This window comes from Aquarana catesbeiana, linkage group LG02 (assembly GCF_042186555.1).
Source record: "Aquarana catesbeiana isolate 2022-GZ linkage group LG02, ASM4218655v1, whole genome shotgun sequence".
Lineage (NCBI taxonomy): Eukaryota > Metazoa > Chordata > Amphibia > Anura > Ranidae > Aquarana > Aquarana catesbeiana.
In genome coordinates, this window is record NC_133325.1 from 557,470,882 (window position 1) to 557,494,876 (window position 23,995).

The following is a 23,995-nucleotide window of genomic DNA, read 5'->3' on the forward strand; positions in this document are numbered from 1 at the left end:
TCAGCCCGCTGTCTGCTGAAAATGAGTCACAGTAGTGCAGAACAAACTGCACTCCTGTGATCCTCAGAAGTACAGCCACACAAGCTTTGGATGTACTTCCCCTTTTAAATCTAACGTTTTTGGTATAATTTTTTATATTTATATATTTCTTTGGCTTGGACCAATTGAGGTATGCATATCTCATACCTAACTGATCCCTGTGTATGCTGCAAATCACTGCAGTAGTCACCTAAAGTGATTTGCAGCACCTAGAGTCACTACTACAGTGATAGCAGTGGTCTCCTGGGTCCGGTCCCACCATTTGGAAAAAGCCTTGTATTTTTTTAATTAATACAAATTGTTCTCTGATTGGATGAGTTGGAGATTGTGACATCACCATCCCCTCTCCACCTCATCCAACTAGAAAACCGCTTTTATTCACTGAAAAAAATACAAAGCTTTCTCCAAATTGTGATAGTGCCGAGTGCTGGATCTGTAAGGCTGCTATAAAATCATGCCTAAACTTCCGTTTTATGTTAATGCAATTTCAAATGTTGTTTTCAGTCTTTTTAAATCTGCAGCTTTTATTATAATAATACCTAGTGATCCTACCATGAAGGTTCTTCTTCTGGCATTTTTTGTTATGGGCTGACAAATGTCTCCCAATTGTCACATTGTTACATGTGCCACCAATGGAGACTACATGTAGGCATGCCAACGCGCATTGCATAAGCAAGTTCCACCATTGTTAATGTGGGTAAAGTGGTCCAGAGACAATACCTTGAAAATTAACACTGGATGCCTGCCATCTCTCGCCAATGCACCTGTATGATCTGTATTATTTTCAGCTACCCAGGACCCATTATTTCAAGTTACACAATTTCATTTTACCAAAATTGCTCACCTGGCACATGGTTTTATTTCAAATAATTGAAAACTAAACTTATTTTATAAGCTAGTTTATAACTGACATTTCCATGTGCAATAAAAAAGTAAAAGTTAGTACACTTTACAATATTGTAGGAGCTCTCTTTGGATACTGGCAGTTAGATTGAATTTTGTATTAAACATTTAGTAGCATAATGGGTCTGTGTTCTATATCGCCTATTAAATTGTTACCCTTTTACCTCACAACCTAATTAATCTTTTTACTATTGTCATGCTCAAGTTATTTTTTTAGCTTTGTTTTCCTTTTTATTGCAGCATGATTTGCATATGTTAAGCTGCAGTATAAAACTGGCATTTCCACTGTACTCATTTTTTTTTTTCTGTTGCAGAGCACTTTTGACGTAACTGTGGGAAAATTTGCTATTAGCTATGAAGAATTCTGGTCCTGTGATACCATGATATGCTAAAAAGCCATCAGAAAGCCAAGCCACTCATTTCAATGGCACTGGTTATTTCTCAATATATTCCTACAGACAAACCACTAGAGCAGTGGTTCTGAACTTCGGTCCCCAAGTACCCCCAACAGCCTATGTTTTAGGATTTTCCCAAAATAAAATAGCTGTCATATATACTAAGTGGTTGATGTTAATTTAAAACATCTGGGAAAGATGAAGGAAATCCTGAAAACATAACCTGTTGGTGGTTCTTGAGGACCGAGGTTGAGAACCACTGCACTAGAGAATGCAGGGTACCTAAATTCTTTATCATGCCCCACAGGAATACTCTAAATCTCACAGGCTAGTGACACAAATGGCTTTTGCCACAAAGCTGATTTCTCACCATGCTATGATCATAATGGGATTGGGGGAGATTTCACGACTGGGGCTCTGCATAGCAGGGGAGGGGGGTTCAATTCTACTCCACTTCAATAACACAGAAAATTCAACTTTGGAAAGAATTGTATTTGAAGATTTTTTTCTATTGGATCTTGGATGATGGATCTTGGGAATGAAACGCGCACTAAGAGCACAGCTTTTCTCAGGAGTGAAGCCAACTCTGGATTGCAACATAGGGAAAAACAGAAAAGCACCTCTAAGTGCAAAGTTTAATGTACAGTAGCATAAATATTCCAACACTTGCATAAAGGTAAGGAATGGTGTGCTCATATGGAAGAAGTTCACCCATGATCGTCTCCAGTGTCTCCTATGTGAGCAGAGAACCCGCTGTGGGGACCGCGGTAACCCAGGAAGGAAGCCAGCTAATGCTGTAGGTCAGTGGTCATCAACCCTGTCCTTAGGGCCCACTAACAAGCCAGGTTTTATGCATTACCTTGGGGAGATGCAGACTAGAATACTGCAATCACCGAGCAGCAAATTATATCAGCTGTGATGTATTTCAGTTATCTTGCAAACCTGCCTGGCCTGTTAGTGGGCCCTGAGGCCAGGGTTGATGACCACTGCTGTAGGTGGCTATGTAAGGCTGGTGTGATCAGCTCAGAGAGCCACATCTCTCGGCGTGTGATGCCACCAGGATATGGGGAAAACACAACGTGTTTCAGAGCATGCGTGAAGCTTGTACGGAGCATGCATGCTCCTTTCTCATATGAGCACCCATTCCTTACCTTTTATGTAAGTGTTGGAATATTTATGCTACTGTACATTAAACTTTGCACTCAGAGGCGCTTTTCTGTTTTTCCTTATGTTTCTTTACTTCTTAGGTCACTTATCCATACAGTTCATTCGCTACATTTGCCCTTAAATGTACAGATGTGTCCATAATGGTAATTCTATCCCTGCCTGTTGGGACTTCTTGCAGACACTGGTAAAACGAATGTGCATGAGGTGGCTTATTTCCTTGAAACATCGAAGGCAACAAGATGTCTTACCTTTTTCTTTGTTAAGCCAGCGTATAGAACTTCCATAGCTGTGTGGCTTTAGCAAAAGCTCTTTCAAGAATTGCCATAAATGAATGGGCTGCCCAGAGCTGGAGGAATCTACTTCTGTGTCTGGCCAGCATTCACCAACAGATGCATTTCCGCCTGAGAAGATACAACACACAGTTACTGGGTTTACAGCAACAAATTTGTTTAAGAAATATACACAATACTGGATGTTATTTAGTATAATAAAAAAAAAAAACAGTAGGTGATTGGGTGTTTGAAAGTGATAACAGTGTAATAACTGAATAGTTTCAACATACATTGGCAAAAAAAGCCATACACTTTGCATTTTAAAGTAGGGATACAGTTAAATAACATTAATTATGATGGCTACAATAATATATGAGGCTTTGCAAAGCTTAGTTACAGTTGCGGGGGCAGCTTCATCAGGCAGACTGGTATATCTAGAATGATATAGGACAAGCTTTTGTTGTGTACCCCCTCTTCAAGTTCCAAGCAGTTGGACCCTTGGAGAAGGAGGCACACCTTGAAAGCTTGTCTTAAAAATGTGGATGTTAGTGCAAATAAAAGATATCATGGACAGTACTCAATTGTTTATTTTTATTGCAATCACCTCTAGAATGAAATAGAATCATTAGTACGTGCAAAAGATGCTCCAGTCTCATGACCCATGCATTAAATGACATTCAACAAAATGCGTTCCTCCATTTTTTAGATGTGATTCACTACTGAATTTTCCAGATCCTATGGTCCAGGCAAACTTGATGTGACCATATAGTATTTTACCATATGTATGTAAAACTGAGCAGCTACAGAAAAGCAAAGACCTTCTTTTCTAAATATATTTTCTTTGTACTTGATTTGCAGTGGAAACATGTAAAATAGCTCTCTGTTTAGTTTACCAATCTTGTGCACTTTTCCATAGGCACAAAGCAAGTCAAATGTGCATGACGACTGTACCATGGGCTGATGCACTTTCTGTGTAATCAAATCAGTCAGCACTTTTTCAATGCAATATTATTCTTAGGGGTTTATTTACTAACACTGGAGGTTGCAAAATCAGGCTCACTTCATGCATAGAAACCAATCAGCTTCTAACCTCAGCTTGTTCAATTAAAGTGTTTGTTAACCCCCCCCCCAAAAAAAAAAAAAAAAAAAAAAAAAAAAGATATCCTGGTCCCTTAAAGCAGATTAAAAAGCACAGTGCTTGTGCTGTGTAATTTGCCCCCCTCTAAACTGTAAAAAAAAAAACCTGCCCGAACCTGTCAGTTCTTGTATCCCGCTCTCTGTACTGACCATGATAATCAGGGCTGCTGAGCCCTGACCACCATGGTCAGTGTACGTCCCTCCATGATCTGCAGCCTGCTCTCAGCTCTCCTCTCACCCCCTGCTCTCTGCCTGTCAGCTCCTTGTTGTGTGTCTCTGTCTCCACCGCTATTAGTAAAAATCCAAAACTTTTAAATGGTCACTGCCAGCCCCTCTATGATACCCTGGCATATCACACTGTATATGTCTTTTCTAAAAACTAGGCTTGTAAATAACTATTTAGAGCTATCTTCAGGCCAGTCACGTGACTCGCGGATACTTTACAGCTCCGAGACATGGCTTCTGCATGAGGGGCTAAGCGGCCACGTGATCTTCCCGGCTAACGTCAGAGGGGGATCTCGACCCCTCCTACAGAAGCCATGTATCGGAGCTGAAAAGCGGCCACGAGTCACGTGACCAGCCACACCAACACACCACACCGCACACCATACGAGCATTCCCTGTATACTATACTCTGGATAGGATGGTGCACTCATGCACCTGTGCATTGTGAGTACCCTCATGAGGGGAATTGTATGGTTTATTCAATAAATCCCTGACTGTATTACGCTATGCAGTTTCTTTCTTCTTATATGTGAATCATTGGTGTTATCCAAGCGGGTTGGAGATCAGCATCAGCATACCCTTTATGAGCCCAGGAGTGGCTCCAATGCGTGTTTAGACACTGTTTGGTTACTGTGTCACACGCTCAGAGGTGAGCGCATACGCTGTTGGGGGTCACAGGAGAGCACTGGGAAGGCAACACCAGGGGGACATTTCCCAAAACTCAAAAGCAGATAGGAACTCGCAATACAAAGCATTAGAGGGGTATGAACCCTGGCTGAGGAAAGTGTCTGTCCCACTGTGAAACCACTATAAATTAGATAGCAACAAAATCAACAGTATAATTCATCTGGAGCTTGTTGCTGGGTGCTGAATTTACAGCCTGGTGCCACCAACAGGCTAAAATGATACTGCCCAAACAATAAAGTTTATTTCTGTTTTCTCCCTTTCTATTTTATGGCAAATAGCCAAACCTTTTGTATGCCATTTTATTTCTTGTTTTTTTTTGTAATTACTGTTGTATATATCTCTATACACTGCCTACCTAGGGATATTACATATAAAAATGACTAATTTGGCCTTTTGTGTGCTAAGCAAAGAATTCAACACTCCTAAAGAGACAGTATTATTGCATTACCAAGTTACCTGTATGCTCTGTTGTAAATTCACTGCTAATTTGTGTGAGATTAAATCTTATGGCTGCGCCCTCATGCTGTCTGTAATTGCAGCAATTGGCTAACAGGAGATGGGCAATCTGATTGCATGCTGATTAGTGTATTTCTGTGGATGTTATCATTGCTGCCAAAGGCAAGAACAGATCTTTTTACCAGCAATAGGAATCTGTATCTATGTGAGTCTCCCTCTAGTGGTGGCTGATGGGAATGCAGGGTATGACAGCTAGTGCCTGGGTGTGCTTGCTGTTGTTTTCAATTACTACATATTCTGGATCAGGGAACTGTGTTCTTATAATAATTTGCCAGGATGCTGGTTGATTTCCAAGACTGTGGAAAGCATGGTGAAACCATGTGCATGATCTGACTTCCCCCATTTCTGCGCCCTGATTTATGACAATTGAAAGGCTTTATCTGTACTATAAAGCAGGGCTTCTGGGTGTACATTTGGACACCGGGGCATAAAAGGAATATTTGCATCAGTCTGCCCACTATCCTGAAAAGGGAATAAACAATTTTTTGGGGGTCTGCGATGGAAATGAAACACTCACATACCTTCTATTTTAGGAAGGTTCTACTGTGTTTCTCACTAATTAAAGCTTTTTTGGCTGTACTTCTCCTATGGATCACAGGAATGCAGTTCGTTTGAAATTTCTGTGACCTGTTTCCAGCCAACAACGAGCTAAAGCCCATTGACGGCTGATGTCACAAAGCCAGTCCAGGCTCTGAAAAGGTCCCGACCAACCAAAAGCGTGGACTAGCACCTGGCTCAGCCTCTCCACGATCCGAGAGCCCGAGCCAGCCCCTCCAACCCCCTCCACAGCCCAGCGCTCCAGTGAGTGCTGGAGGGGCAGAGCAGAGAGCCAGAGACTGACAGTCCCAGCTCTCTGCTCAGAGCAGAGGGGTAGAACTGAGCAATCAAGGTGTTTGATTGCTCAGTTCTCTGTGCAGAGCCAGTAGCGGACAGACGCAGCATCGTTCCGATTCTACCTAGGTGAGTATAAGGTTTGTTTTTTTTTTTTTTTTCTTTTTTTTGGCAAAGCCCATACTTCTCTTTTAAGTGTGTGTGTAAGGGTGGGCTTTTTGGTCTCTTTAGCCTACTTCACCATAACCAGAATGGTTGTTTATTTGCTTAAAAGAGTGAGACATTGCACAGTATAGAATAACAAGACAAGTCTTTGGTCCAAGCCATAATGACTTTGGAAACCCTGCTAAATCTGTCTGCACTGTATTATATATATGCTAAAATTAATGAGAAAGTTAAATCAATTTACAAATTTTTCAAGGGGACACAGATGGTCCGATCTCTAGACATACATTTTCAGATATGCACACCTGTCTGGGCAATTATGGTGGAAGCACGAGCTGTCTGTTGAATTTTGAATTTATGTTATATTATGTGGAATGCAGCTACAGCCACGTTGTAGTAAGAAAGGTGAGACTCTAGGATGGGATGTACTGGAACCAAGAAAAATGAAGGAGAGCTCTCACCACTAGTGAATTCAAGAAGAGATGTAAGATGCTAGTAGGCTCTTCCCACTAGTTTTTGACCTTGTAAACATCAGTGGTGCACATTAATGAATTATTTTAGATGTGTCCATAACCCCCAAGGTTATAGAGAATTAAGTAATAACTGCTACCATATGCTCAGTGCAACATAGGTGGTATACTTTATCTCTCTTACCACAGTATCTCATATCACTAGATCCTGTCTTCTCTTTCATCCAAGCTGCTACAGAGACAAAAGCAACATTAAAGCATAAGTCAGGACAAAATAATAAAAAATATATGGAGTACTTCTCTACAATAAATGCGCATGCCCATATTTTATCCCTTTAAAGTACATAAAACTATCTGTCAATCTTACAAAAATACACTTAGCTCCTAAGTCCTGTTGTAGGCTGACAACACTCAGCATTTTTGAGGACCTAGTGGTATCAGCCCTGCCCAGTTTTGCTTTGCTTAAAGTGATATCAGACCCTCATTTTTAAGCTCTCGCAACAGCTGATATAATCATTTATTTAGTGTGCTGCTTCTTTATCTTTTATTCCTTGACTACGTTCCTGTTTAAGCTGGTGCCATGACTGCAGCCCCAGGTTTCCAATTTCAGGGTGGATTCTTTCTTTTGCAGTATCTTATGGAGCCACCCTTGCATGCAGGAAATGTGCCTCCCTACATTTTGTGTATCAGTAGAAACACACAGCCCCATATGCAAGGATAGCAAATCACTCCCCCTGCTCCTCCCTCCTCCCTCTCCAAGCTAACAAACTGACTTGAGACTGTACTGTCCACTGCTAACTCTTTCCTTTGAAGACCAAAGGTTCAGGGAAGCAGACCTGAGAGACAGCAGGAGCCAGCAGCATTGAAAAGCGTTGTAAACTGCAAGTGCTAGGATAAGAATCTCAAAAAACGGTTTACTGGGAAATGTTTATTTTATTGTGCTCAATGTGTTAAACTAAAAACTGTTGAGGGTTTAATACCTTAACTACCCAACACTGCCACATTCCTATCTCTACAACATAGACAATGAAAATTCTGTAGCCCAAGATAAGAACTATGAGAGCTAAATGATCTTTTTGCGATAACTAGCTTTAAATATCTGAAATGACCAGCAAAATTCTTTAAATGGTATATTTAACCATTGGTCAGTGTTATAAATGGGCCATGATGAAGCCAGTAGGAAGGGCGCACAGTTCTGAAATTATTGGGAGCTGATCCTACCAGCTCCCTATCATCGGTAATTCACTGTGAGCTGCCGTTGGAGGTGCCAATGGAGCCCCCAGTCTCCAACCACGCATCTGCCCTCTGTATTGCTTTCAAAAAGAGGTTAACTGCCCAAAAGAAATTAGGAGAAGTTTGTTGTTGGCATTTATATGCAGTTTAAGATAGGTGTAAAGAATTCTAGCGTCAATCATAAATGTAAAATATGATTTCCAGTGTTTTACCTGACTTCCATATGTCCAGGTGAGCATACAAGACATCCCCACACAGTGGAGACCTGTCTCGGAAACCATCTTCATTTACAGCGCACAAGTCTCTTCCAGTCAGATCCTGAAAGCTACGACCCACTTGTGGAAGGCGATACTGGTGCTCTGTCCATAGAATCCACTTCTGAACATTACCTGAGGACCATTCCATGGGATCTGATCAAACAAAAGAAAGCACTAAGTTTAGGACAATAACCTTTTATAACGACCCCATGAGTTATATTTAAAATAGGATTTCCATTTTATTGCCCGTAGCAAATTACTAAATACACAAGTATTTGCATATAGATATATATAAAACACAGCTCACAGGCACTGATACATAAATATTTTTTAACTAGCTTGCATTAAAATATTAAGTGGTTAAGCTTATGCAAAAATCAAAACTATAAATGCAGGGCTGTTTATTTTAAGATCATGATACCCTTAGCACACGTAAGTTTCCTTCCATGGTTTTTTGTCCACAATCATGTTAAATGTTCTGAAAATGTAAATAAAAATGTTTTGTTCAAAATGCCTTAAAGCGGAGTTCCACTCTAAAAAATGTTAAAAGACTCCTTTTAACCTAGAAAAAAATCATTTGAAGGAAATTTTTTTTTATACTTACCAGAAAGGGCCTGTTGCTATGTAGTCCTCGTAATCTGCCACTTCCTGGTCCGCAGAGCTCCTCGAGACTTCCTACCTCGCCTGTGCTCCTGGGAAATGATGTCATTTCCCAGGAGTCTGTGGGTAGTACTGTGTTCGGCGCTATGGCCGCCGTTGAATCGCACATGCGCGAGATCAGGAAGTGCATGCTGGTTACCCAGCATGCACCTCTCCCAAGGTATTCCAGGAAGCGATCTAGATTGGGCTTCACATGCCCACATTAAGGATGGAAATGGCCACAAATGGAGGCATTAAAGATAACAGTAAGATATTTATATTTTTAACAAGCGATCTTGATCATTGCACAGTAAAACCTTGGTTTGCGAGCATAATTTGTTCCAGAAACATGCCTTTAATCCAAAGCACTTGTATATCAAAGCATTTTTTTTTACAGGGTATAAAAGAGAAGACAGGAGCCTCTAAGTGTAGCAATAAGTTGTTAAATGTTGTACCTTCATTAAATGTAACCATATTGCTACACTTAGAGGCTCCTCTCTTCTTTTATATACTCAGCTGTGACATGACGCTACTCTTATATCAAGACATCGCTTGTATATCAAGGCAAAATGTATTAAAACATTTTACTTGTCTTGCAAAACACTCTCAAACCAAGTTACTCTCAAACCAAGGTTTTACTGTATAGTCTTTTTGAAATTTCATCGCAAAAATGCTAGGATGCAAAAAAAAAAAAAATTTTTTTTTTTTTTCGCCATAACTCCGCTTTAAAGTCTTATTTACATGTAGTGCTGCAATTGTACTATACAGTCCCACAATCAAATTTTTTTAAAGAATAGATGGCAGCAAGTAGTCTACATTTCAACCTTTAATAGAAAATAATTAATTCTTACCTCTCTGGCATGTTTAGTCTCTTGCAGAGCTAGTAGCACTGCTGCTAGATGTGTCGGATAAGGTGTCCCCTGCTGGGTGATGTGGTTCCACCTTCTGGCAACAGAGTCCTGCAGTGACACAGAGGCTGATGGGAGGAACCATGACACCCAATGGGGACATTCTATCTGACACACCTGAAAGTGTAGCTCTGCAAGAGAGGGAAAAAATGGACTCATGGCCATCAATCACAAATACAAAATGCATTTATGTTTTGTTTTTTGCCATGTTTAGCCATTTCCATTCACTGTGATTAAATCCACAAACAGATAATCAGAAAATATTTACAAGGGTGCAAAGGTATTTTAGATCTTCCTGAGCTTATCTGGTAACTGTTGTTTCTGCTTTTGTTATGTAGGTAGGTTTATCTTTCTTAAAGAATAATTTAAAATGTATAAATACTAAATACATGTAATCACTTTAACAAGAATAGCTATAGGCCCGTTGTACACAGGTCGTTTTACTATTTTCCTAGATGCCTTTCCTCCTAGCAGCAAAGTTTGGGCAGAAAAAAGGCTTGACACTTGTAAATAAGTGTAACACGTTTAGGTGCATCAAGCGCTTGGGCGTCAATTCATTTCATTGGCCAGAATAATCATTTTTTTTAGCCACCTAAATGAATTAACGATCAAACGCTAAACGCGCCTAGTATTGACACACGTTTACACACATCAAGTGTTTTTTTTCTGTCAAAACACCGCTGCTCCTGGAAGCATTGGCTGTGAGGATTTTATTTCTGCCTCAAAACACCTCCTATGGGCATGGACACATAGGCCAACATGCAGGGGCATTTAGAGGCAGCAAAAAAACCCCAAACACCCCTAACAGTCAGGATAAAAATGTCGATTTCATTCCATTTCCATCTTATCGGTGCATCGGGAGGAAGAACATTGATCCCCACACAAATTGTTCTTGACTTTATTATTTTGAGATTGGTTCACTGGGTATAACTTGTCCATGTGTCTAATTTGTTTTGCTTATTTGTTCTGCTGACTGCAGTACTTCTGTATTGATGCTTAAAGGGATTGTACAGGCAGAAGGTTTTTTTTTGTTTTTTTTTTATCTCAATGCATTCTATGCAAAAAAAAAAAACTTATGTGTGCAGCAGCCCCCTTCAGCTCCCCTAATACTTACCTGAGCCCAACTTTATCCAGCGATGTTGCAGGAGTGTCTAAGCTGCCTGGGACTCCCCTCCTCCTTGGCTGAGACAGCAGCGCAGTGCGATTGGCTCCCACTGCTGTCAATCAAAATCAGCCAGCCAATCAGGAGAGAGAGGGGGTGGGGCCAGGCTGCGGCTCCGTGTCTGAATGGACACAGAGAGCTGTGACTTAGTTCATGTGCCCCATAGCAAGCTGCTTGCTGTACAGGAGGGAGGGGCCAGGAGCACCGAAGAAGGACCCAAGAAGAGGAGGATACAGGCTGCTCTGTGCAAAACCAACTGCATAGAGCAGATACGTATAACATTTTTTTTTTTAATTAACAGACTTTACAATCACTTTAATCTATTCTTTGTAAAAGCTTCCAATAATATTTAAATTTGTCACTACTCATGTTTCTAGGTAATAATGTCCCACAGGGAAGTCACTAGGTCTGGCAACTAGGACAAGTGCTAGGTTTCCTCCTCGGTGCCCTGGGTCAAAGACTTACAAACTTTACCACTATGTGCTCCTGTCCCTGGTAGCTTTACTTGGTTGCAGTAATCTCCCTGCCTGTCTGCTGTGTCTTGCAGATAGACAAGTTGACAGCCATGAGAGATATGATGGAGAGGGAGATTTTTGTTTAGAAGGTGGCTGAATGGGTGCTGGATGAGTACTTTGTGCATGGGGCCATATGTAAGATATGCCTGAATGTTGCACTCTGCAATGTGTTAAGCTGGCCATATATGAATCACATCTCGGCCGAGATTCGATCCATGTAGGGGCAGGCAGATTGTACCCAAGTCGTTGGTGGCACACCAAGAAGAGGAGGAGCCAGGAACGCCAGCAGGAGACCTGAGAAGAGGAAGCTCAGTGCTGCTTTGTTATAACATGTTTGTTCACTTTAAACACTCATGCACTCTGTATACCAGGTTGCAATTACAAACTCCTGACCCCTGCATTCTGTATGTTACAAATTCCTGGCCTTTGCACTCTTTACATTACAAACTCCTGACCCCTACTATGTATGCTATATTGTACATTACAAAGTCCTGACCCCTACTATGTATACTATATTGTACATTACATACTCCTGACCTCTACTATGTATACTATATTGTACATTACATACTCCTGACCTCTACTATGTATACTATATTGTACATTACATACTCCTGACCTCTACTATGTATACTATATTGTACATTACATACGCCTGACCTCTACTATGTATACTATATTGTACATTACATACTCCTGACCTCTACTATGTATACTATATTGTACATTACATACTCCTGACCTCTACTATGTATACTATATTGTACATTACATACGCCTGACCTCTACTATGTATACTATATTGTACATTACATACTCCTGACATTGGTGTTCATTGTCTCAACGTCTGCTGTTTTCTATATGTTTTCTGATCTTCAGGGGGACCCATCCAAGCCAGACCAATGTAACTATGCAATAAAATTCATCCCTAAACTTAAAGAATATGTATATATTTATCAAATGAAAACAATGGCTAACCTGTGTGCACACACTGATCTGAGCTAAAACGCATAGGTGCCAATGAGCTTCTGGTTGCCCTTAAAATAAACCAGTGCTTTGTTCATGCAGGGTAAGGTAACAGGTTCACTTTTTCATTTCTTCTTCCCAGCAGTATTACTCTTTCTTTGCCCCCTATCACTCCTTTTAACTGCTAGTAGCTGGCATAGCTTTTTGTGTAAACGACGTGTCACTCAATAGGCATGTGACCGCACTGGTGATTGGTGATTCATTTTTGGAAGTATTGGGTATTTATCAAACAGAGCGGCAGTGAAGTAAAGAAACTAAGTATTGTATGTGTTGCTGAGGAGGGGCAGGCAATTAAAACAATTTCTGTTTTGCCCTCCATGGAGGCAGGTTAATCAAAACCACATACTGTAAATGAGTAAATACAACTTTGATATGCCACATAAGTTATCACAGCCTTATGACTATGAAAACTGCTTTTGCATTATAGATGGCCTGATCTTTGGCAGGTTAGTTTTAAACAATTTTTTTCAAGAAGATGGCTTCATAATTGAACGGTCTTTGTACATTTTTCTTGAGGCAGTTTTTCTCTACACTGTGTGGCCTCTGACAACTTTTTCCCTTTTCTAAAATAAACCTAGCTTCCCAATTGCAAATATTGCACACATGAAATTCCTCCCAAAGGGCTATATGAGCTCTATGCTGTTGTTGATATGTTGAATTACATGCTGGCCTCTTTAATTCCCGACATTCTTGATAAATCTTCCAGGTTTTCTCAGTTCTGTCAAACTCAGTTGTGCATTCTGAGTTCATTCAAGAGGTTTGCATGTAAGATTTTTTTTAATTGCATTGCTAAGTGCTTTGATTGTATGGTCTGAAAATGTCATAACTAAAAATCATAAAACCTGTTTAAAACTAATTTTATTAATTGTGTTAACACCTAGGTCTCATAGGCTTTCCCTGGTTTTAATCACTAACTTAGTTGAAATTTTCTGCAATTATTTTTTTATAAAAGAATTATTAAAAATGTTCCAGTGCATTGTTGTTATTATTATTATCATTCACAATACCAGTAAATAGTGATATTATACAGAAATTGTATACAAAATCTGCTTTAAACTTCCCCACAACGTTACCCCTGACCTGTCTGGTGTGTTCCTTGGCCTTCATGATGCTATTTGTTCACAAAGGTTCTCTAACAAACCTTTGAGGGCTTCATAGAACAGCTGTATTTATACTGAGATTAAATTAAACACAGGTGGACTCTATTTACTAATTAGGTGACTTCTGAAGGCAATTGGTTCCACTAGATTTTATTTAGAGGTATCAGAGTAAAAGGGGCTGAACCACACTTTTCAGATATTTATTTGTAAAAAAAATTGAAAACCATTGATCATTTTCCTTCTACTTCACAATTATGCGCCACTTTGTGTTGGTCTATTACATAAAATCTCAATAAAATTAATTTATGTTTTTGGTTGTAACATGAGAAAATGTGGAAAATTTCAAGGGGTATGAATACTTTTTCAAGGCACTGTATCTCCTAAATGTGTACTGTTTAGGCGATATTTACATTACATGAAGCCTGTGACATCACTGGCGCATGTGCGCTGAAGGAACGGCCACCCGTGACATTCCTTCTGAGCCCTGTGCCGTGTACGGTGGCTCCCTGAAGGAAGACGGGTGAAGATGGAAGTGGCTGCAGTGCTGACATCGTAGCGCTGGAACAGCTTTGTTTTAAGGTATGTTTCACATAATGTGCTAGTATGTGATGCATACTAGCACATTATGACTTTACCTTGCAGGAAGAAAAAATAAAAAACTTTCCAGCGGTATGCAACTGCTTTAATAGGAAATGGGGGACAGCATGGGGTTAGCACTTTGGCCTGGTAGCACCAGGGTCGTCAGTTCAAGGTTAATTGACTCCTGTCCATATTGGCCCTAGTATGCATATGTATGAATGTGAGTTAGGGACCTTAGATTGTAAGCTCTTGAGGGCAAGGACTGATATGAATGTACAATATATGGTTAGTGCTGTATAAGTTGTTGGTGCTATATAAATACTTATTATTGCTAACAATAATAGGATCTGCTAATGCAAAGCGGGTCAAATATAGCCCCTGAAGCTTTCACTCGCACTCCACCGTTTAAAGTGGAACTGAACTGTTTGTCCTCTAAAAAAATTGTAATTGTTAATTGTGTCTAAAAAGTACCCTCAAAAATTTACCCATTACTTGGGATTCCTCATGAAGTGCAATTCCTGATATTTGAGGGTGCTTAGGACCTCCTGTGCCTGAAGCCTCATAGCCTCATCATCAGCTTACCTTCATTTCTGTAAAACCTTTATCCCAAAAGGGAGAAAAAACTGTTGTAGTGGCTGCTTAAAAGAAGTGTTATCTGGAGTTTGGCTTTAATTTGTTAGTGAAGTTCATATAAATCTGTTGGTGTTTTTAAAGCCTCGTACACACGATCAGATTTTCGGACGCCCGAACATCAGTTTTTTGTGGCATGCTAGTCACATGTCAAAAGTGAAGAGGTTACTCACAATACGAAAATTTTCGTATGGCAGAATTCAACTTCAGAAGTGACGTAATGCGTTTTGTATGTATTCTTTCATTTCTGAGCATGTGTAGTCTTGCTCTTACGATTTTTTTTACGAAAACCGTTCTGATGAAATAAAAATCAGACGTTGAGTTCACATCTGACAAAAATGTTATAGTCTGCACATCCAGCTTTTGTCTGGTGAAAAAGCGAAATCGGCTGTCGAAAGCACCGTACTAACGATCCGAAAATCGGCAGACAGCTCGTCGTACAAATTTTTCCATGCGATTTTCGTGTTGTGTGTACGGGCCTTAATGCTACCCTCTTCATAGACTGACAGGGCTGCTGTCCAAAGGTGTCTCCATTACTCCTTCACCCAGAGTCTAGACTCCCTAAGGCAGTGGTTCTCAACCCTTCTAGTGTCGTGACCCCTTGATAAAATTCCCCAAGTTGTGGGGACCCCTAACAGTAAAATTATTTTCATAGCGTGGGTTGTTGGCACCCAAGGCAAGACAAGTAATTTGTGCCCCTAACCCACGGAAATTTAGCGCTCCCCGATTCCCTTCCACTCATACTGTATTAAACCCCTTGTGGTACATTTTAGGATGTACCACTCTTTCTCTTTGTTCTCCTTTCTTTCCCTTTTATCTCTTTCTACCCCAATTTCTTGATTCTTTTTTCCCTTTCCCTCTCTCTAGCCATTGTTCTTGTTCTTTTATTCTTTCTCTCCCTTTTCTTTGTTCCTCCCCCTCTTTTCCTCTCCATTCCATGTATTCTCTATTTTTATTCCTTCTCTTACTCCTTGGTGGGGAGGGGGGAATGGGATCAGTGGCAGTGCTGGTGGGGAGTTCTGATAAGCCAACTTTGGTGCTCTTGATCAAGGTCATCTGCTGATCTGAGAACTGTAGTGGGGACTTTTAATGGCAACTCTAATCACAGGTAGTGTTACTCACTGTGTCTCCAACTTTGTGATGTTTCGCAGCAGTGACACCTATGCCGAAATCAGGAGATAGGGTCTCCTCCAGCCTCTCCCACTTCACATTCCTCACCAGTCAGCTGACCTTTAGTCTCTGCCCCCCAGCCATGCTGTGAACTGAATGGGCGGCTGAGTGGGCGGTCACCGCCTCCAGGAACCACGCAACTGTGCGGCCACGAAAAGGCTGGGAGAGCGGTGCGGGATTCAGGAACAGCCCAGGATTCGGTGACCCCTGGCAAATCATCATTTGACCCCCGGGGGGGTCCCGACCCCCAGGTTGAGAACCACTGCCCTAAGGCCTTTTTCACACAAGTGGCTGGAGGGCAATAAAAATAGGAGGCTCAGCCATGGTTTTACCACCCCCTGGCCACCCACTTCAAATGTAAAATACAGCCAGAGGAGGCTGTTCACTTGTCACAGCTGCAATGTTTTCTGCAAGAAATGTAATGCATACTGAGTTGACAGGCACTACCACCTGTGAAACTCGGCCATTCAAGTCAATGGGGCCACAACGTAACCATGAGCCTAATGCTTGGCTCCCAGTTGCGGCACATTAGCTCGATTATAATCCAGAATGTGTGTTACTGGGCAGATCACCAGGTGAAGATTAAGGGAGAAAAGCCTAAAAAAAAAAAAAAAAAAACTAATGTAGCAAGCATATTTAGGAATATTTCTGTTTTTGGTTAAATACTGATTTAAGGCACTACTGCCTTTGACTGTAGGTCTCAGGAAAACTAGAGTGAGATTTGGTGATATCCCTATTGTGCCTCTTGCTGTTCTTTATAGAGGCACTGAAATGAAGAAGCAAGACACTGCCTCGATCAAGATGTCTGCCTCTGCACAGAGACACAATCGGTATTGGGGAAAATATGAGTGCCCAGGCAATACTGGTGACTAGTTACTTGCCCATTGCCTGCTTTTTTCTTGGCACAATTTCTAGAGATCAGTTCCTCTTCAGGTAAATGGGAATCTGCTGACCCGTGTTTGGTATGTGTTTGAAAGACACGTCAAATGCAAGAAAGCAACGCCCATCTCCATAAGCCTTTACAGTGCAATCAGACAGGTCACAAAGGGAAGTAAAAGTCATTTTAATCCTGTATATAAATGTAAAAAAGAATAAATAATATATCCAAACACACACAGCTGCTTAATTACATACATATTAACATTAGCCTATTACTTTCTCACCCCGCCTAGAAAAACTCGCTTTCCCACTTAACTGCTTTGAATATTCTGTGTCTGGAGGCAACAAAACTGTTTCTACCCCTGAGAAATAACTGAAATGTGCTCATTTACTAGCAAAGTACATTTACTGGTGAATGCAGTTGATATATACAAAGTGTGAATAAACATACTTCTTTGTAAAAAGTGTGTGATTTTAGTGTAATATTTTTATTTTACACTAGTCCCCACTCCATAACTGGAAAGGCTGGAGATACACTATAATAAACAATACTAAAGAAGTGACTTTGTGGGCAGTATATGTAATTCGGAGGGTATGACAGCAGGTAGCATGTGCAGGAGAGGTGTGCAGGGGGTATGACAGCAGGTACAGGAGAGGAGTGCAGGTGGTATGACAGCAGGTAGCATGTACAGGAGAGGAGTGCAGGGGGTATGACAGCAGGTAGCATGTACAGGAGAGGAGTACAGGGGGTATGACAGCAGGTAGCATGTACAGGAGAGGAGTGCAGGGGGTATGACAGCAGGTAGCATGTGCAGGGGAGGAGTGCAGGGGGTATGACAGCAGGTAGCATGTGCAGGAGAGGAGTGCAGGGGGTATGACAGTAGGTAGCATGTGCAGGAGAGGAGTGCAGGGGGTATGACAGTAGGTAGCATGTGCAGGGGAGGAGTGCAGGGGGTATGACAGTATGTATCATGTGCAGGGGAGGAGTGCAGGGGGTATGACAGCAGGTAGCATGTGCAGGGGAGGAGTGCAGGGGGTATGACAGTATGTATCATGTGCAGGGGAGGAGTGCAGGGGGTATGACAGCAGGTAGCATGTGCAGGGGAGGAGTGCAGGGGGTATGACAGTATGTATCATGTGCAGGGCAGGAGTGCAGGGGGTATGACAGCAGGTAGCATGTGCAGGGGAGGAGTGCAGGGGGTATGACAGTATGTAGCATGTGCAGGGGAGGAGTGCAGGGGGTATGACAGCGGGTAGCATGTACAGGGGAGGAGTGCAGGGGGTATGACAGCAAGTAGCATGTGCAGGAGAGGAGTGCAGGGGGTATGACAGCAGGTAGCATGTGCAGGGGAGGAGTGCAGGGGGTATGGTAGCAGGTAGCATGTGCAGGAGAGGAGTGCAGGGGGTATGACAACAGGTAGCATGTGCAGGAGAGAAATGTAGGGGATATGACAGCAGGTGGCATGCGCAGGAGAGGAGTGGAGGGCGTATGACAGCAGGTAGCATGTGCAGGAGAGGAGAGCAGGGGGTATGACAGTACAGTATCTCACGAAAGTGAGTACACCCCTCACATTTTGTAAATATTTTATTATATCTTTTCATGTGACAACACTGAAGAAATTACACTTTGCTACAATGTAAAGTAGTGAGTGTACAGCTTGTATAACAGTGTAAATTTGCTGTTCCCTCAAAATAACTCAACGCACAGCCATTAATGTCTAAACCACTGGCAACAAAAGTGAGTACACCCCTAAGTGAAAATGTCCAAATTGGGCCCAATTAGCCATTTTCCCTCCCCGATGTCATGTGACCCATTAGTGTTACAAGGTCTCGGGTGTGAATGGGGAGCAGGTGTGTTAAATTTGGTGTTATCGCTCTTACTCTCTCATACTGGTCACTGGAAGTTCAACATAGCACCTCATGGCAAAGAACTCTCTGAGGATCTGAAAAAAAGCCTAGGCTATAAGAAGATTGCCAAGACCCTGAAACTGAGATGCAGCAGGGTGGCCAAGACCAACAGGACAGGTTCCACTCAGAACAGGCCTCGTCATGGTTGACCAAAGAAGTTGAGTGCACGTGCTCAGCGTCATATCCAGAAGTTGACTTTGGGAAATAGACATATGAGTTCTGCCAGCATTGCTGCAGAGGTTGAACAGGTGGGGGGTCAGCCTGTCAGTGCTCAGACCATACGCCGCACACTGCATCAAATTGGTCTGCATGGCTGTTGTCCCAGAAGGAAGCCTCTTCTAAAGATGATGCACAAGAAAGCCCGCAAACAGTTTGCTGAAGACAAGGAGACTAAGGACATGGATTACCAGAACCACGTCCTGTGGTCTGATGAGACCAAGATAAACTTATTTGGTTCAGATGGTGTCAAGCGTGTGTGGCGGCAACCAGGTGAGGAGTACAAAGAATAGTGTGTCTTGCCTACAGTCAAGCATGGTGGTGGGAGTGTCCTGGTCTGATGCTGCATGAGTGCTGCCGGCACTGGGGAGCTACAGTTCATTGAGGGAACCATGAATGCCAACATGTACTGTGAAATACTGAAGCAGAGCATGATCCCCTCCCTTCAGGGACTGGGCCACAGGGCAGTATTTCAACATGATAAAGACCCCCCACACACCTCCAAGATGACCACTGCTGAGGCTAAAGGTGCTGGACTGGTCAAGCATGTCTCCAGGCCTAAATCCTATTGAGCATCTGTGGGGCATCCTCAAACTGAAGGTGGAGGAGCACAAGGTCTCTAATATCCACCAACTCCGTGATGTCGTCATGGAGGAGTGGAAGAGGACTCCATTGGCAACCTGTGAAGCTCTGTTCAACTCCATGCCCAAGAGGGATAAGGCAGTGTTGGAAAATAATGGTGGCCACACAAAATATTGACACTTTGGGCCCAATTTGGACATTTTCACTTAGGGGTGTACTCATTTTTGTTACCAGCGGTTTAGACATTAATGGCTGTGTGTTGAGTTATTTTGAGGGGACAGTAAATTTACACTGTTATACAAGCTGTACACTCACTACTTTACATTGTAGAAAAGTGTCATTTCTTCAGTGTTGTCACATGAAAAGATAGAATAAAATATTTACAAAAATGTGAGGGGTTTACTCACTTGTGTGAGATACTGTAGGTAGCATGTGCATGAGAGGAGTACAGGGGGTATGACAGCAGGTAGCATGTGCAGGGGAGGAGTGCAGGGGGTATGACAGCAGGTAGCATGTGCAGGGGAGGAGTGCAGGGGGTATGACAGTATGTAGCATGTGCAGGAGAGGAGAGCAGGGGGTATGATAGCAGGTAGCATGTGCAGGAGAGGAGAGCAGGGGGTATGATAGCAGGTAGCATGTGCAGGAGGAAGCACCAGTAAGCATGACAGATGGCAGTATGTGCAGGAGAGGAGTGTGGAGGGTATGACAGCATGCGGTATGTATAAGGGAGCAGTGCAGGCAGTATGACAGTGGGCAGTATAGTCATGAGTGAAGTGTGGAGGGTGTAACAGCAGGCGGTATAAACAGAAGAGGAGTGCAGAGGGTATGAAAGGGGGAAATATGTGCAGGAGAGAAGTGTGGTAAATGGGGGGGGAGTATGTGCAGAAGGAGTGTGGAGGATATGACAGCAGACAGTATGTGCAGGAGGAGTATGAAGGATATGACAGCAGACAGTATGTGCAGGAGGAGTGTGGAGGATATGACAGCAGACAGTATGTGCAGGAGGAGTGTGGAGGATATGACAGCAGACAGTATGTGAAGGAGGAGTGTGGAGGATATGACAGTATGTGGAGGAGGAGTGTGGAGGATATGACAGTATGTGAAGGAGGAGTGTGGAGGATATGACAGTATGTGAAGGAGGAGTGTGGAGGATATGACAGTATGTGAAGGAGGAGTGTGGAGGATATGACAGTATGTGAAGGAGGAGTGTGGAGGATATGACAGTATGTGAAGGAGGAGTGTGGAGGATATGACAGTATGTGAAGGAGGAGTGTGGAGGATATGACAGTATGTGAAGGAGGAGTGTGGAGGATATGTCAGCAGACAGTATGTGAAGGAGGAGTGTGGAGGATATGACAGTATGTGAAGGAGGAGTGTGGAGGATATGACAGTATGTGAAGGAGGAGTGTGGAAGATATGACAGTATGTGAAGGAGGAGTGTGGAGGATATGACAGTATGTGAAGGAGGAGTGTGGAGGATATGACAGTATGTGAAGGAGTGGGCTGTACGTACACAAGAGGACCTGCACAGGCTTTAAGAGATGCATTGTCGGGAAGTGGAAAGAATCGCACATATTCCTATGCTCTTGCAGTAAATTAAAGTGCAGGGCGAGTGGAGGATAAGTAAATGTTTGGGGCCCCTACAGAAAAGTGAACTTGTTATTTTGTCAAGCATGGAAAAGATACGGGTTCACTTTGAAGAAGCTTTTAGCAGGCTTAATGAAAATTCAATCGTGCTGAAGCTTGCTATAACGTGCTAAACGCTCAATGAAGAGACATTGCTGTAAAGCTGCCTCACCAATCCGCTGATATTCACCTCTTCAGCGATCCTTTGCTGCTCCTTCCTCCGTCAGTCATTGAGTGCAATAATACATTCCCTTAAAGTAGCTCTAATCTAGGAGGGTTGAATATGGGTGTTGATGGTTCTTACTGTAACTTTAAAGGCCTTATGCTCATGGAGGGTTTGGCCCAAAATCAATGACAGGCTGAAATATGCAGCGCCTGTATGGTGGTACTTACATTTAGGGTCATATTAGTTCAGGGACGTATACCCCAAATGTGGAATTTCTGCACTCAGGGCACAAGTCTGTACGCATGCAGTCCTGTACAAGAGTGCTGTTCAGAACAGGGTATAGCTGTGTACAGATGCTGCATATTTCAGCCTGTCATTATTTTGACAGTCTGCTGGAAGTGCGTTGTTTGCCACCCCTGTGCTCCCGGACGCTGAGAAATACTTGTGCTGTATGGGCTAAACTGTCCGTTTGCATGAAGCCCAAATAGACACTGTCACTTTGGCCTTTTCTGTGTAAAGTTGCTCTCCCGACACATTAATATTCACTTCTGCACTTCTCTGTAGCAGCTGCCACAAACCACCCAGTGTTTCCTTGTATAGGGAAGCATGTGACCCATCTTTCATGTGACAGTGCTCAGGCCTAGGAGCCAATTGATAGGCTTAAGCACTGCATCATGGGAGGTCACATGTTGTTTCATACCTAGATTCACTAAGTCACTAGCAGTGACAGAGGTAATGAAGTGGGAAATCACCTGTTTGATACACTATATTGTCAAAAGTATTGGGACGCCTACCTTTACACGCACATGAACTTTAATGGCATCCCAGTCTTAGTCCGTAGGGTTCAATATAGAGTTGGCCCACCCTTTGCTGCTATCACAGCTTCAACTCTTCTGGGAAGGCTGTCCACAAGGTTTAGGAGTGTGTCTATGGGAATGTTTAACCATTCTTCCAGAAGCGCATTTGTGAGGCCTGGCTTGCAGTCTCCACTCAAATTCATCTCAAAGCTGTTCTATCGGGTTGAGATCAGGGTTCTGTGCAGGCCAGTCAAATTCCTCCACCCCAAACTCGCTCATTCATGTCTTTATGGACCTTGCTTTGTGCAATGGTCCACATCATTTGGTGGAGGGGGAATTATGGTGTGGGGTTTTTTTTCAGGGTTGGGCTTGGCCCCTTAGTTCCAGTGAAGGGAACTCTTAAGTCATCAGTATACCAAGACATTTTGGACAATTTTATGCTATCAACTTTGTGGGAACAAATTGGGGATGGCCCCTTCCTGTTCCTACATGACTGCGCACCAGTGCACAAAGCAAGGTCCATAAAGACCTGTACGAGCGAGTTTGGGGTGGAGGAACTTGACTGGCTTGCACAAAGTCCTGACCTCAACCCGATAGAACACCTTTGGAATGAATTGGACTGCGAGCCAGGCAACATCGTGCAACATCAGTGCCTGACCTCATAAATGCGCTTCTGGAAGAATGGTCAAACATTCCCATAGACACACTCCTAAACCTTGTGGACAGCCTTCCCAGAGGAGTTGAAACAGTTATAGCTGCAAAGGGTGGGCCAACTCAATCTTGAACCCTATGGACTAAGACACCATTAAAAGTCATGTGTAAAGGCAGGCGTCCCAATACTTTTGACAATATAGTGTAGGTATCAATGGGTCTGAAGGTTTTACACAGAAATGGACAAAATGCCTCTTTAAAGTTACAGTCAACTCCTATTAACCCACATACTCAGCCCTTTTGGACTAAAGCTAAATCATACTTTAAAGCGGGGTTCCACCCAAATTTTGAACAATATCTGTATGTATTCTCCTTCTTGCCTAGATGCTGACATGCCGTTTAAAAAAATTTAAATCGCTGTAATTACCTTTTATTTTTCTATTCTTCTTTGCACTTCCTGGTTCTCCTCCCGTGGGAGTAGGCGTGTTTCTAGCCTCTCCCAGACTCCTGGGAGCTAGTCTCAGGCTTCCCAGGATGCCACTGAGCATGTGCGGGAACGAGCGGTGAATGCTGGGAGCACAGCATTCACCACATCCAGGAAATAAGTGCTTGTAGGCTTCAAATGCCCACAATGAAGATGGAAACCGACTGCAGTGAATAATATAAGTTATTCTTTCCGACGAAATCTGACACAGGCGGACATATTACACACAATATGTGAGTATGTAATGCTGAGAAGAAAAGTTTGTGAATGAACTAAAAAAAAAAAAAAACGATAGATAGGTGGACCCCCGCTTTAAAGGCAATGTCTAGTTTATTAAATTGATGGCTAAACAATCAGCTCCTACCCTGTCTGCCTTTAGGGGATCCCTGAAAAGTCACTTATTGAGGGAAGCCTACCCCACCTCCACCTAAGAATTGTACCCAAGTCACCTCCATCAGATCATCCCCTGCAGCTGTTACCTTTAGTACCAATCCCCCCCCTGTAGATTGTAAGCTTCATAAGCAAGGCTCTCCTATTACTTCTGTATTGAACTGTATTGTAATTGTACTGTCCCCCCTCTATATTTTAAAGCTCTGCGTAAACTGTTGGCGCTATATAAATCCTGTATAAAAATAATATTAACATAAAAAAAATTGCATA

The 23,995-nt window shown here is 42.5% G+C and overlaps 1 protein-coding gene across 2 annotated transcripts in view; it reads right to left on the bottom strand.

The window, feature by feature from the left end:
• Positions 1–23,995, bottom strand: part of SPDEF (SAM pointed domain containing ETS transcription factor) — a 41,375-nt gene that overhangs the window by 1,608 nt on the left and 15,772 nt on the right. For both annotated transcript variants that reach the window (XM_073616004.1, XM_073616005.1), the window contains 3 exons: positions 8,253–8,450; positions 6,992–7,039; positions 2,753–2,905 (listed from right to left, as the gene is read on the bottom strand). In XM_073616004.1, the coding sequence (XP_073472105.1) occupies positions 2,753–2,905; positions 6,992–7,039; positions 8,253–8,450 (399 nt within the window). The remainder of the gene's footprint in view (positions 1–2,752; positions 2,906–6,991; positions 7,040–8,252; positions 8,451–23,995) is intronic.